This window comes from Aythya marila (assembly GCF_965140915.1).
Source record: "Aythya marila genome assembly, chromosome: 1".
Taxonomy (NCBI): domain Eukaryota; kingdom Metazoa; phylum Chordata; class Aves; order Anseriformes; family Anatidae; genus Aythya; species Aythya marila.
This window is the reverse complement of record NC_139042.1, coordinates 91,749,235-91,764,278: the sequence shown is the minus strand read 5'-3', so window position 1 is coordinate 91,764,278 and position 15,044 is coordinate 91,749,235. Positions and strand designations below refer to the sequence as shown.

Sequence of the window (15,044 nt, the reverse complement as noted above, 5' to 3'; positions counted from 1 at the left end):
GCCCACCAGCCCCTTCGGATACTTATCCCAGGGACTTCTGCAACCCACATAACAGCGTTCAGATTAATTCACAAAGGAGGGGAGTCACGTGAAAAGAGAACAAAGCAGAAATGCAATTTGGAGGACCGAATCCTACAGCATGCCCCCTCTGAAATTAAGAGTGCTCTTCCAGAAGCTCAAATCCTCAGCTAATTTGGCCCACAGGAGGCCCGTGGCTGCACAGGGTACCAAATCCCGCTCTTCTGAGCCCCAAATGAGCACCCCAGCAGCTACACCCCACCTCATCCCGGAGGGCTGTGTCTCAGGCCCCAGCATTTCCTCAGCACCAGTGGAGCACAAGACCTATACCACCCTCTTGTGCCTAAGGAAACTAAAATGAAGACCTAAAACCATGATTTAATCGCAGCACTTCAACAGAAAAGCTTGATTTGTGTAATAATGATATTTTTTTCAGCATTCCAGCAGTGTCTTAGAACTGTTTTCCAGTCCCTCTGTGTTCTTCCTGTAGCAGCCTTACAAGCGAGCAGGTTTCCAGCAGGCCGCTGCATGCTGCAGGCCGCCTGCACAGCAGAAACCACCTATCACTACAGAATACTCTATTACAATTAAAAATTAATGGCAAATGTATTGTCTCCCTATTTCCACCTGAAAAATGTCTGTTACCCAGGGACCAAAGGTTTCTGGGATACTGAGCCAGATTGTTACAGGCTAAGTGCAGTGCTCAGTGCCTTCTCTTTAGCAACTTGCACACCAGTTTCACTGTGCCCCCATGCTCACAACCTGTCCTCAAAGCCGCCCCTCTCCCCAGGCCACTTACACCATTACTTTTAGCAACTCAGCTTCTCAGCTGGCTTCACGATCCCCAGAGACAGTCTCTTATTTTTTCTGACTGCGTCCCAGGTTGCCACTGGTGCTCGCTCACAAAATGACTCCCGTACCTTTTGGTCCCTTGCCATTTATAGCCAAGAGGGAACCTCCTTTCCCTCAGCTTCCTCGCCCAAGACCTGTCTGCAGCTCAATTAGCTGCCTGGGCACCGGCAGGCCCTGGCTATGTCTGACAAGCAATCTCCGAAGGTTTCCGGGGCAGTATTACACGCTGTCAGCAGTGTTAAGGCTGAATAGCTCAGCGGCTGCTCAGGGCTGCGCAGGACATCGTTGCTAGAGAGGCTTCCTGAAGGGGCTTCCTTACGGGAACCGGGGTGACTCATTGCTACTCAGCGCCTCTCCTTTCAGGGAGATTAAGTTTCTGCTGCAACAGGGTGGTAATGAAAATGAAAATCGCTCTGCGGGAATGAACCGTTACCGGAACAAAAAGAAGAGAAGCTATACGTCTGGGAAGAGAAGCGATCGCTGTCGGTAGCTTCTCGTTACTGAACGATTTCCAAGCACATGGAGGGCTCTGCTCTTCTTTGTGTCAGGCACGGTGCGAAGCTGCAGCTCCCCAAATGCAGCTGCACTCCTTCAGGCTGCAAAATGCAAAAAAACGGTCACAGGAGGGCACATAATTCTGTATGTGTGTGCTGGGGATCTTGCAAGCACTGCGGCACGCCTACACATGCAAATCGGAGGTAGTGTCCACAAAATGCAGGTTTGTAGGCAACGAGAACTCCTCCACACAGCCCCTAATTCATGTTATATCTGATACCATTTTAAAAGGAGCAAACTCTTTTGGGGATGCTCTTAAGCAAGTCTGAAACTGGACTGTTTTTACCTAGCTCCTCATAAGCCAAAGGAAACGTGGTGTGAGCTGCAAGGATGGCCACAGGCAGGCATGTGCCAGTGCCCCCAGGCAGAGCAAAGCCAGCCCAGCTGCGGGGACAGGAGCAAGGAGCATCTGCTCGCATGCCCTCCCCTCTGTGCTCTGCTTGCGGCTGCTGCCGTCAGAGGCCTTGCTGCCTTTATCGCTCACACTGGGCCCGCTTCCAAGCAGCAGGTCACAGCCACGCATTTGTAGCACGGCAGGAGTCCCTCGCCTCGTGCTGCAAGCCTCCCTAAGCTCTCCTGGGCCGATTAAAGTCTCCTCTTACGAACTTTCGTGGTTGTTTACGCTGCAGAGGAAACGGGCGCTGGGCTTGAAAGGCTGCAGGCAGCTCAGCCGCGTGTTGAGCTGTCCTTTCGTCAGAGAGCTGCCCTGAGGTTCCCTCCGAGGCACGGGGGAGCAGCAGCAGCAGCCAGAGGTGCGGCAAAGCCAACTTACACCCACCGAGCCCCGGCCCCAGGAGCAGCTTTCCAGGTCTAAAAGCTCCCACCCTGCTGTGGCAGCAGCTTGGCTCAGCTCAGAAGCTGCCTGGCACCCCCCGCCCCCCTCCAAAAAAAAAAGTCTCTTTTGCATTCGCTGCATCCCTTGTGCCAGACCAATTAAGCCCTGCTGGGAGCATCGTCAGCAGGACGGGCACTGCCTTGCAGCCCCTGTGGGGACCCGCACCCATCGGCTGTCCCCTTAACACCCTGGTGCTTTGCTTCCCACATGGACCAGCCTGAAGACCCTTCCCCCTGTTTCTGTTTCCTTTCCATCACCATGGTGTCACCTTGTAGATATTTCACCTTATATTTGTCCTGGTACATGCTAAGAGTATTCCTGGCCTGACCCTGTAGTGAATGCACAGATCCAGGCTCCCACCACAACGACCTGGAGCTGCCTGTTCTTGGTCTTTCAGTTCCTGGAAACCCAAAGGCTGAGCAAAAGGAAAAAGCTCTCCTGAAGACCCATCCTTGTGCTGTACCAAGGGGGTGGCCCTGCTCGAGAGGGGTTGGAGCAGGTGGCCTCCAGAGCTCCCTGCCAGCCTCAACACTGCTGTGATGCTGTGAAGTTGACTCTGGACACCCCAGACTGCTCAGGACAAAAGGGTGCAGAGTTAAGTCCTGGGCCTTTTTTCCTGCTTTTTCAATGTTCTGTTTTGTGCTAATACAGGATGACTCTTACACTTTACTTGACAGCGGTGGCAATGCAGCAACAGAAGAAAAAAAGGCATTTATATCTCTGCAGAGAGCTTCAGAAAACTCACCTGCCTTTCTAACATCCGCCACATTCCTCTGCTGCAGTTCAAAGCGACACCCAAGTGGCATGAAAGCCACTCGAGTAGCTCAGTCGGGCCTGACTTTCCCCATTCAGCCGGGAAGCAGGCAGGTTGTGTGCTATCCTGCCCTCCCCCAGCCCGTGTCCAGGCCCTCACCAACCCTGCCCTCTCCTGCCTGCAGCCAAACAGCACGGAAAATGAAAAGCACGCCTTCAAAAAGATTGAGCACCTGGCATCAGAAGTGCTTTAACTGCAGTCGCGCCCACAGTAAAAATTATAGTCCTATAAATTACACGTGGGACTATAATTTGGTCAAGGTCTTTTTAAGGTTTCTGGCCCAGCAAGTTATAGGTTGTAAAGGTCACCATAAAGCATTGGAGACGTTAAAATCTGTATGACCTCAAGAGTTTGCTGGTGACTTTTACCAGCTGCAGCTTGGAACTCATATATTGGAGAAGGAATTGGCAGTGGCAGAAGTTCTTGCAGGGAAATTACGTCCCGAATAACATGGACATGTCCAGATGCAGCTGCCCTGGGGATGCTGTGGCTGGAAGGGAAGGGGCAGCAGTTCCTTGCATAGCCCTTGCCTTGTGGTGTGCAAAGGCACTGGGCAATGTTAACGGAGGAAACAGGTCCTTTGTTCCCCGATAAAACTCCCTTCTCCTCACCGCCAGCATCCCTCCGGACTGGAAGCAGTAGGAGAGATGAATCACACAGCATTTGCACGACTTGTAAAATCTTATCGAGTCTGACGTCCCATCCTGCTAATCACGGCGTATCGCAAGTGCAAACGTTAACCCGAAGGAGCTGGCACAACCAGATGAAACGCAATCATCCCAAAGTTCACTTGTGGCCGTACGGCCGAATGACCACCCGCTGCCATTCCTCCTCCTCCTTCCCTCTCTTCCCAAGGGCCAGCAGGCAACCACACACCATTTTCCCTTAGGAACGGGATAGCTGGCTGCCCTTCTGACCCAAAATCCCACAGGCCCTTCCAGAGGACACTCGTGCTGCCATACCTGCCACTCGGAGCCTCTGGGGAAATCCAGAGGTCTGCCTTCAGGCTGGTTCTCACCGTCTTCTACTGAGGTTTTCCAGCCAGCTCCTGCTCAAAACCTACCTAAGGACCTCCACAAACAACTGGTGGGGCAGTGCGTTGCATAGACAAATTCCTTAATTTACAGACAATATGTTTAGAGGCCCCTCGTTCATTTTTCTTTTGCATTTAATCAATCATCAGCATCAAATGTGAAAAGGGAGCATTTCCCAGGAGTGCCAGTGAACTGACGTAATTTCAGCAGCTTCGTGCGCAGTACATAAAACTTGGAGGAGTAAAGTTCAGTTTTAATTGTGCAGCTGATACTGTGAAGTAAACAGGGGTTATCTCCTACAGATTTTTAACAGAGATTATTCATCTTTTGAGATGGTTTAGCGTAAGAGTCAAATTCTTCTTCCAGCCATATCGCTGTGAATCTGGAGCAACGCTGATTATCTTCTCAATCCAGCACCAAACATACATTTTCTTCTTCAGCTGAAACTGTGAGATTGTGCAACGGAGGAAGTGACATTAATGGAGTACCTCCGGACTTTGAGCAGGGCTGCTGAAGCTTTCACTGCCTGAACTGCCTTGTCTCCTGCAAGCTGGTAAGGTGGCTGATGAGTTACCATACAGAATAACCCCAAACTTTTCAGCGGGATCCAGAAAAAGCACCCAACAGATGAAAACGAAGAAAGAAACAACAACAAAACCACTTTAAAGCCAGCATTTCCAAAGCCTACATTGAACTCTGGTTTTAAACCAGTAAAGCTTCCCAGTGGCCACAGCTTCAGGCTCAAATTTCACAGAAAATTAAAACCAAAGATTTATAATACATATTTTAAATGGTCTTTAACTACAGCAGGACAATGTAGTGTCGTATTGTGTTCTATATACCACCCGTGTTCGACTCGGGAGTGTTTCACTGACGGGGTGACTCCTTCTCATTTATCAATCTCGCATAATCAAACCCTCAGACCAGAAAAAGGACTTTCTCAAGGTAGGTGGCTCACTGATGGTGTGGTTCTGAAGAAGCAGTCCCGGCGAGCTGTGCCTGAAGAGCAAGGCATCTGGGAGACAGTCAGACACTTATCATCAGATCTGAGCAGCCTGCTGGGCAGAACTGCAGTGTCCGGCCGGACTCACCTGTTTTAAGGTGGCTGCTAAGTGCTGAGCACACCCGAGGTTTTCGGTGGACACACAATTAAAATAAACAGCCCTGAGTGTCTTGCTTCCTGGTTTCACATGGAAATTAGGTGCCATTGCATTGCTTGTCCCTCTTCATAACATTTGCATGTGTCAGTCAGGTTTCACCAGTTCTGCTGCTCACAGAACTACTTTTCTCGTTTTCTGGTATTTACTGGCTTCCAGAAGTTTGATGAAAGACTTCCATGAGCAGATAGCCATTAAATGAAAAGTGGATGCCCTTTAGTGTTTCTTAGAATTGAACACTTTCATGAGTTGATATTCCAGGAAATTATAGGTTATTGCTCTGATCCCTTTAGGATTAAACTCTATGAGGTACAGCTAGGATGGCACGATAAGAAAACAAATCCAAAGAAAGCATGCTTTAAAGAAGATTTAAAGCCTTCCTAAAATTGGCACCTGCTGAGTTCAACGTGGTCTTGAATCAGACGCGGTGGAACCCCATGCAACCCTTTCGTGCGTGTGAGATCTGTATCTTGTCCTTCACGTGAAATAGTCCCAAATCAGACTGCTACCATCTGTAGTATTTGAGACGATTATTCCAAGTGATTTGAAGCTGATATACAGCATTTCTAAGTGCAAAAATTCATCATTCTGCAAAAAGCCTTACAGGAAATGCTCTTGTGCCTATACCTTAACCTACACTTTTTTACAATGGTCTTCCTGTAAAGCTATGTGTCAATCACAGCATTTAAATCCTATGTATTTTCTGTACAGCTCAATTAAAAGAAGTTCACGCTGAGTTTTGTTAGTATGTTGGATCCACAGCTGAGGCACCACAAATTTAGTATGAAAAAAGTTGCTACAACAGCGCTGCATTTCTCATTTGCTATTCCCTTGGACAGCATCACCTATCTGGCTGTCATCACAGCAATGGACACTATTTTTTTCCCCCAAATAAATGTGTAAATCCCACCAACACAAAGCAGATGTTTGCATCAACCAATGAGGTAACCAAGGTATACAAAGAAGCTCCAACAAGCGACACAGCTTTGAGGCAATGCAATGCTGTTCCTGACAGAGGCAGTTTATTTGGCCTCTTCAGTGCACAACGAGGTACCACAAACAACAGTAATTCATTCCCCTTTTTTTCCAGGCCTTTTGAAAGAAACAATGGCTCAATTTCTGGAATGCTTGGCAGCCACAAAATGCATTGATTTGCAGGTCCAGTGGATTGATGTGAATTTTGAAAACAGAATCCATTACACGCCATAGAATGAGAGTTTTCTTTTATTAAAATGGAAAGAGAGGGAGAAATAACAACAATAACACCAGAACTTGGGACGCATACTGACACAAGGGTTAGGAAAAGCAACAAAGCTTTCCTCCAGTACAATAATTTCTTAAGGGTAGACTGAAAGGATTATTTACCACTGCAATAAACAAGGGATTATCCATGTATGAGATGACTATGCTATTCCGTATACGTGATAAACAGACAACATAACGTGTATCACTTTGGAAACCCATTATCAACACAATTCTGCTCAAGAAGATTAGGTCTTTCCCGTCTCTACCAGATCAGCTAAGGTTATATTTGGACAGGTAAAATCCAACCCATTTTCCTCGGTATGATTTTACTTGGGTTAGCTAATTTCAGAAAAGGATTTTGTCAGAGGAACTTAGGCTGAGGTTTTTTCAGTCAAGACTCATTTCCAATAACTCTTGCAGCACAGAAACACAGGAAAGACATCAGCAGTTGGTGTCACAGAGCTTTTCTATGCTTCATACTCAAGTATTTTAAGATCTTCAAGTAGTTCTTTTGCAAGTGCTTGCAGATCCGCATTGCGGCTCTTTGTCAGCGCGATGATGCGCTGAAATGGCAAAGTATCACGCATCTCAGAGGCTGACTTGGCTAACACTTCTGGCTCCAGAATCACGGACTGGAGGAGCCGCAGAACATGCAGGCAGACTTCTGTATCCGGGTCTAAACATGGGGGAGGAAAAAAAAAAATCCAGAGCTTATTAGAAGCGAGTCCCAAAAAAGTAGCGTTAAAGTTCGACGCTGCCATTCCTCATGACCCACCACGTAGGTGGGGAAGAGCTGGGGAACTCGCAGCTGCCGGTGGGCTCCAGAAGGAACCTGAAAAGAAAACACCTAAGTCCTCCTCAGCAGTTTTCGGAGGGACGGACAACCAGAAACCTTTCTCTCGCCTTTCAGATTTTGAAAAGGTTGTAAGTGAGGGCATTTATCAACTTGAATTTATTCAGTCAGGAACCAAGATGTACTGGATGCAGTCCAATTTGAACGCACAACGAGCTATATCCCATTGCTACTCAGACTTAAGAAACAAACAGGCCAGCTAATCAAATCAGCAGTAAATCGCTTTCCTTTAATTTCTTTCTACATAAGCCTTCAGGTTCCTTCAAAGCTCAATAAAATATTAATCTTTACAAAACTTTCTTGGTAATGATATATCAACCTTTCAAGTGTTTAATTCGGTCTACACAAAATTGAAATGGGTACTGAAGCTAAGCTTGGGCTGAGGCAAGTTCTTTTATTTGCTGACTGATTTAATAACTACACCAATGGCCTGAAAAAGGAGTAAGGAGAATTATTCATTAAAGCATGAGGGGAAATGCTGAAAGCACCCAGGGGAGAAAATGGAGTAAGATGGACAGCGAAAATGACTATGGCTTTGAGCAAGAAACTATCTGTTCAGATGGGAATTTTTAAGCAATTCCCATTGGCGCAAAGCTGAGGTACAACATTAAAGAAAGCGACATCTGATCTACTCCCACAAGCCAGCCATTAGCTCTCTGCCTCCATTGTCCATCAGTAAATGAGAGATGGAGGCCTTTTCTACCATATCTTCTTCCCTATTTGAAGTGTAAACCTCCTAAGAAGTCGTTCTCCTGAGAGATGCAGAGAGTGGTATAACTGGAGGACACAGGAACTGCCCCAAACCACTCAATAACATGCGTTTTCTGAGCTCTTGTGCAACGAGAATCTTAGTCACTGGACATACTGGACAACTTTAGTCATCCAAGTCAGTATTTAAAAACAACAACAGCAACGATTGGTGCTGCACGCCCCACAGAAGTGACCGTGCCCATAGCACAGCTGCTGCTCCTGCTGGCTCCTGGGCTGAATTCCTTTCCATCATCAGCTCCAACAGGAGCTGGAGGAGAAGGGGAGCTTTGTGAAGTGATAAGGAGTCAAAACTCCTCATGGAGGAGTGCTGCAACTCATCCCCATAGACAGCAAGGCTTTAAGCCCGGTTTCTTGGGCAGCAACACTTCAGTAAACCCTTTTGAAAAAAATGTGGGTGCAAGGTTTTGGTTTTCCGATTTATGCTGACCTCACTAAAAGCCTCGAATTCTTCCTTCCATTTCTTCCAATTCTGTCTTCATGCCTGCTAGTCTTTTTTAAAAATTCTTATATTTTTTCCCGTGTACAATGTTCAAAGTCTGCACTTTTCATCTGCGTCCTTTCTCTGTACTTAGTATTCCTCCCTGGAAATAGCAGTAATAAGACACAGCCCAAACAGTCAAGAAGAAAGAAGCTTTTCAAAGTGAAATCTATGTAGCTCATTACGATCTTCCTCCGTGTGAGATTTCCCTCCATGAAATAAAGACATTAATACTTTTAGTGACTTGCAGTGCTGCTGGGAAGCTTCATGCATGTAAGATGTTGTAAATCTCTGGATGAAAAGTGCTCCATTATTAATGCTGTTACAAAGCATCTACATTAGCATTATCTGCAAGCGTCTAAAGGCTGCAGAAAGTAAAGAATTGATCAAGGAAGATGTGTTAAGCAGGGGAGGTAATGAGATTAGTATCTGTAGGAGATCAGGAAATGACTTCCAGCTTGACTAGCAAGAATGTTTTCCAGTAAGAGCAAAGAGATTCTAGGAAGAATCTCCAACAGCAGCCAGGGAAGCCCAACAGCTTGAGTCACTCAAGTGAAGCAGAGATTAGGCACTCAGGCACACAGCAAAGGAAGGAAATGGTCCTACACCAGAGGATGACATAACATGCATTTAACCTCTCATTTCCAGTGCTGAGTATGTGTTCCGAGATGCTCTGAATTAAATAAATACATATGCCTTGAAATATGCTCCCTTAAAATTACATATGGTTTTGAGAGGAGTACTTACTACAGAGAACCACATTTCCTAGGAGGATTTTTAAAAATAACCCTGGAAGTCTTTCTCTTCCCTCTCCTATATCATTAGGGATTTTTTCTAAAAGACCCATCTAGAGAATGCTCGCAAGAAATGCGAGGAATCTTCATTATTCAGCATTATCTGTATTTCAACAGCTTCCAGATTTAGTCATTTCTACACTAGCTGAGTAACATTTTGTTTGTACAAGATGAAAAAAAAAAAAAAAAAAACAACTAAAAAGCTTCAGCTGCAATCAAATCATTGCACCAACAACTAGCGCACACGTCTCCTGCCCCGAAACTTCAGAACTGCGGCCATTATTTCTGGGGAAGAGGGTAGGGAATCAAGCTGCTTGCCTCAGTCGGGGACGACACGTGGAGCGTAAGCCAGCCACCCTCATAAAACGCTGATGTCATTTTAACAAGGCATTGAAGCTGCTGGAGCTGGTTGACGCTCTGTGAGCTGCCAGCAGCGCCGTTTGATGTCACTGGCGTTCGTTCGGTCACTGACAAAAGCAGCTGATAACGTGGCCAGGTTTTAGTCACATCTGTCATTAGCACCCTGCTCGCAGATGAACTGTTCCCTACAGCGGGATTGCAGTAATTGCATTACATCAGTGCTAAACAGCTGATCTGCAATTGGCTCTGAGCTGTGTGAACTCCATTCACACGTGCCCCGTACCATTCCCTGGCCACCTGAACAAAAGATGTATTTATTACCAGCCAGCAGTTTACAGCTACGCCTGTGTATGACAGCAGTATTTCAACAGCTCCCCACCGCTGCTGCTGGTGTAATTCAGCTCAATCACTGTCTGCTTCTAGCACAAAGGGACAACCTCTCCCTTCCCTTTTTATGAACCTGTCAGACTGCCCGTGTTCACAGCGGGTCTAACAGGGCCACAGCTTGTAGGATCCTGTGGAAGATCTTACATTGCTGAGCTGAGCTGGTATCTGCAGCAATGCAGGGTTTTCAGGACACTTTCATAATGCTGAGAGGTCTGAGGAGCCAAGAGGTGTTGCAATAAAGGCCCTTTGTGGGGAGGAAGCAGGGAGAACACTGTGGCAGAAAAAAGAATGAGTTTTGCTTGCTGTTGCAATTCTTACGGATACAAATGTACTTTCTCTTTCCAACATGCTTTCCCCAGCTCCTGTAGAGCAGCTGGGCTTGCTTCGGTCTGCTCCCTGGCAAAGAAACTGCTCTCACTATCAGCCACGGAGTTCAGCTAAGCAGAATGCCCCACTCCCCTACAGATACCTGCCTGTCATGCTTTTATCAAGGAAATCCTTGAGAGAGATTCCCAGAGTTCACAAGAGGAGAAGCCTCATGCTCCTCAGGAGAACATCAGCTTGCACGAGCCTGCTGTTAAGTAGGACGAGGACCTGGTCAAGAAACTCCTGCTCAGACAGTACGGACAGCCACCTGGGGCTCAGCTGGAGCTCCATCCAGACAAACATCACTTGCAGCAACTGCTCAGAGAAGAGCGTGGAAAAAGGGCAACATTCAGCGAGACCTCCTCTAGCCACTCTTCCAGCCCCTCGTCCAACAGTGGTTCAAGGACTTTCTGCGTCAGAGCTGATGTATTTGCATGCAAGAAAATGGATGTGGTCTGTAAGGGCAAGAAGGGCAATCTTCTTCTCCAGCCCAGTTTCACAGCCCTGAGACTATGAAACTGTTGAGAGCCTGACAGCCCGGTAACTGAGGTTTTGATTCACGAACCAAAATTTGTTTTAATACAGACACTGATTTATAAACAGCAGGGCTCTGTTTGTCCAGATGTCTTTTAAATAACATGCTGCCATGCAAATAACCCGACTTTCGAAAACTCTGACAGCCACATGCAATTCAAACAGAAAAGAAAGGCATTAGAAACCTTCAGGGTTAGTCATGAAAAGCAAATATTGAAGGTTGCAGGCAGCATTAGCAAAACGAGAATGCGCTTCCTATAGACATTTATAAAGGAGCCCATCATTTGCAAAGAATTTGGATAAACAAGGTTAGGTTTCCGTATGGAACTGCTGTGGAGGAAACTGAAGGGAGAGGTCTAAAATTAGTCCTCGTCTCTTGTCTTCTGTTTAATGAAGTACCTGCAGCAATTTCCCAGCTATGGATGGGAAATGTCACTGACATACTGCCTCTGAATTCCACCTTTCTCATGTATCCAACGAGAACGGTTTTTTTTTTAAAACTGCAATAAGAGAAAAAAAGGGGAAAAATAAAACATTTGTTTGTAGATGTTCTGTATGATCAAAAATGAAAAAAAAAAAAAAAAAAAAAAAAAACAAAAGAAAAAGCAAAACAGTATTTACTATTAATACCTGAGCTGAATGCATTTTCTTACTCTTCAAAAGATCCTTGGAAGAGAAAAGTCCCAGTCTACCTCTTGGGGAACTACAGATTGAAAGTCTTATTGCATCCACAGAAGTAAAGCACTGGAAAAAAATAATACTGAAAAATCTCAAGTGGATTTCTACACAAAATTATATCATACCTTTTTCTACTGCTGGGGACGGGGCTTCCTTAAATCTGAAAGTTACATAAAACCTTTAGCCAAGACACCAACACAGGGATGGCAGATGGAGATGGAGAAAACTAAAGCTGCCTATTTTCTCCATGACAGTAACAGCTGCTCCACACACAAATGGTGCTCCGCAAGAAGAGAACTGCACTGATCCCACAAGCTGCTCCGCAGACAGCAATCTGAGTCATCCTGCACATGTTTCATGCTGGTGCCAGGCTGGGAAGGTACAGGCAGGTACAGGTGATACCTGTGCAACACCAGTACCTACACAACAGCTCGACAGCTATCGGACTGTTTTCTTCAGTGACCTCTGTTGTGTATTAAAGGATGCTCACCTTTTAGACAGTACATAAAGGGGGGAGGAGGAGAATAGTCGCAAAGTGCTAAGGCTAGAGAGAGCTGCATTACCTTCAAAAAGTGTGTCAAACATTTGTTTTTCTCCTGTTTTCAGTATAGCCTCCAGCAGAAGGAGCTATTAAGTATTCTTCCTCGTGAATGTGAAGACAGACTGGCTCATTCAAATTTTCTGAAGGCGGCAGGACAGACAAACCCAGTTTGTTGTTAACATTCTCACTCCAGCAGGAATCTTCATTGGGTTCACCTCCTTTGTCTTACCAACCGTGTCTTCAATATCAAGGCATATTTCAAAAAGCCAACCTCAATCAAACCCCTCCTCGCTTTAGTTACAGCAATTTGGAATAAAGAGAGTCGAGTTATTTATTATTTGCTCTCTTCTTCACTTAATGGGAATTAAGTGCATTCTTCCTCAGGGGACGAGAGTATTGGGAAGGGACTGAAAATTCTGAGAAAGAATCGAGGGATTTAATAGCTGTGTACAAGCAACTGGGAGAAAAATGGCCTTGATGTATAGTATGAGGTCACAGGCACTTGTAGCCTGGTGACAGCAAAGCAAACAGGATGATTCCCTGAAAATAAAAAAGTCAGAGGATGATTTCTGGGGCCTCTCTTAGTGGGAACGGTGATAAAAGCTTAGAGAACCGTGGAAAGCTGAATCATCTCATAAGCCTTAACCAAAACACTCTCTGAGAAAGCTTCCTGTAGGAAGGCAGCATATACAGGATACCCTGACAGCAGAGTGCATTGCTCTGCTCTTTTGTATGGAAAAAACTGTGAGGCCTTCTGCTGTAGCAACTCCAGATGTATCTAAGCTGAATCATGGCTAGCAGAAGCTGAAGATGCTGGCCACGGAAACAGCCGAGGAGCACGTGTGGGAGGGAGCTGCTGGAAAAGTTTAGAAATGGATTAAATGCAGAGAAAAGGACTGAGATCTCACAAAGAGTGGCGGGAACAAGACTGGGTCTTGGATCTGACCTCTCATCTGATATACAAACTAGTCAGCCATCTCCCCTGACAGTAAGCAGACTTCCTCTGAAGTCAAAAATCTGAACCAGCAGATGGAGTATATCTGAGAATCTTACTCCTTTGCTGTAGCTGGAGAAAATTATTATCAAAAAGTAAAGGAATTAGCCATGCCCATCTTTTCCTTCCACCACCCTGCCATACGTGATTAAGGCTTTCAAAACATAGAGTAGCTTTTCAATTTCTTATTGCCATTAACAGCTGCAAATTATTTATAACTGTGCCCTGTTTCATCCTGTTATATGACCTGGGAGCCTACTTCAAACAATAGACTGCATCAAACAAGATTAGCTTCCTTCTCTTATCACAACATTTGGAAGGGTACATTTGGGAACTCACATTTAGACAAGGTTTTTCAGGTTTTGGTTTGGTTGTTTGTTTTACTAGAGCAACAGCTTACGTATATACTAGCCAAACATACAGTGAAAGGAAATCTGAGCTAACATATGTTAAATTTCTACGTACGGCAGGATAAAGGATGATATACTCAGTTCTCTCTGAGAACATGATTCTTCTCAAACTACATTAAAAACTATAAAACAGACAGGTGCTTTTCAACAGTGTTACAAGGATTACTAAAACTTCTGAGGTCACAGAAGAGTGAGCCTATGGCAGTTCAAAGCAGTAAGTTGTTTAGTGAAAAACGTGAGCACCTACATTTTCTTTAAAATAGTTGAGGGAATTGTGAGAACTGTGAGCAGCTTCCAGATTACCTGCCCAAGTCTAAGCTTTTCAAAAACTTTGATATTAAATTAGTTCCTCGAAAAAGCAGGTGCCACCTCTGCCACTTCAGCTACCTTTTGTATTTACTTCTTGTATTGCACAGCAGTAGAGAGGACTAACCTCCCCGATCCTATGAACTGCACACCGAAATCTTCTCATGGGCAAGCCACAGAAACTGCAGAAACCCAAGACGGGGCAAACTCCAGGAGCAGTTCACAGGCAGGGCAGTGTCACGACTCTGTCCTTACTGCTGTCCTTACTGTCCCTGACAAGCTGTGCACGCAGCTGCCAGCCAAATTCCAACACATGCTACCCACGTCAATCTCTGCTGGCTCCTACGCAGGGATTTGGAGCCTCTGAAAGAGCAGAGCCTTGATGTCAGTCTTGTAGCTGACAGTGGCAACAGAAGTCCTTGAAGTCCTGCACTGACCAAAGGCAAAGCTGGGAATAGTACTCAAGCCGGGCAAGCTCAAATCCTATTAGAGCAAAATGCCAGCCTTCAGCTGAGGAAGGGGTCACTTTTGTCACAGGCTGAGCGTAGCTCCAGAGAGTGCCTTATTTCCCCCAAATGTCTCAGAACACAGTCACATTTTCTTTTGTTAAATATTAGTGATAAATAGTTTCACTCAGGTTTTATTCTCAAGTTGGCACATGAAAACACAGGTGGCTTTTTTGAAAGCACTTCACAAAATTTCACCGTTTCCTGTTTGTAATACTACCACCCATAAATTTTGTATTAATGGAGTTATTACACACAGCACCAAAAATGTGGTGGGAAATGAACATCTCCTGCTATTTGACCTTTTTGTTTACTTTTAATCCGAAAAAAGCTTTACATATATCAGGTTACACATAAAAGTTTCTATTTTGGTATTTGCAATACCTATTCCCAAACCACAGTTCCCAAAGTCACAATCTGCAAGGTTCTCAGAACAACTTACCGTTCAACAGCCACCACAGCAAGGGAATGAAACCTGGACTTTCACTGATGTACTTCAAGCCTTTCAAGTTGATGCTCACGTTGTAAAGTGACATCAGCATTAGCCTGAAATGGA

At 45.5% G+C, this 15,044-nt stretch overlaps 1 protein-coding gene across 4 annotated transcripts in view; it reads right to left on the bottom strand.

Moving 5' to 3' along the window:
• Nucleotides 1-6,514: 6,514 nt before the first annotated feature.
• The window catches only part of HSF2BP (heat shock transcription factor 2 binding protein), a 30,645-nt gene continuing 22,115 nt past the window's right edge, over nt 6,515-15,044 (bottom strand). For all 4 annotated transcript variants that reach the window (XM_082751692.1, XM_082751691.1, XM_082751693.1 and 1 more), the window contains 2 exons: nt 14,931-15,034; nt 6,515-7,186 (listed from right to left, as the gene is read on the bottom strand). In XM_082751692.1, coding sequence (XP_082607818.1) covers nt 6,978-7,186; nt 14,931-15,034 — 313 coding nt within the window. In that variant the 3' untranslated portion in view covers nt 6,515-6,977. The remainder of the gene's footprint in view (nt 7,187-14,930; nt 15,035-15,044) is intronic.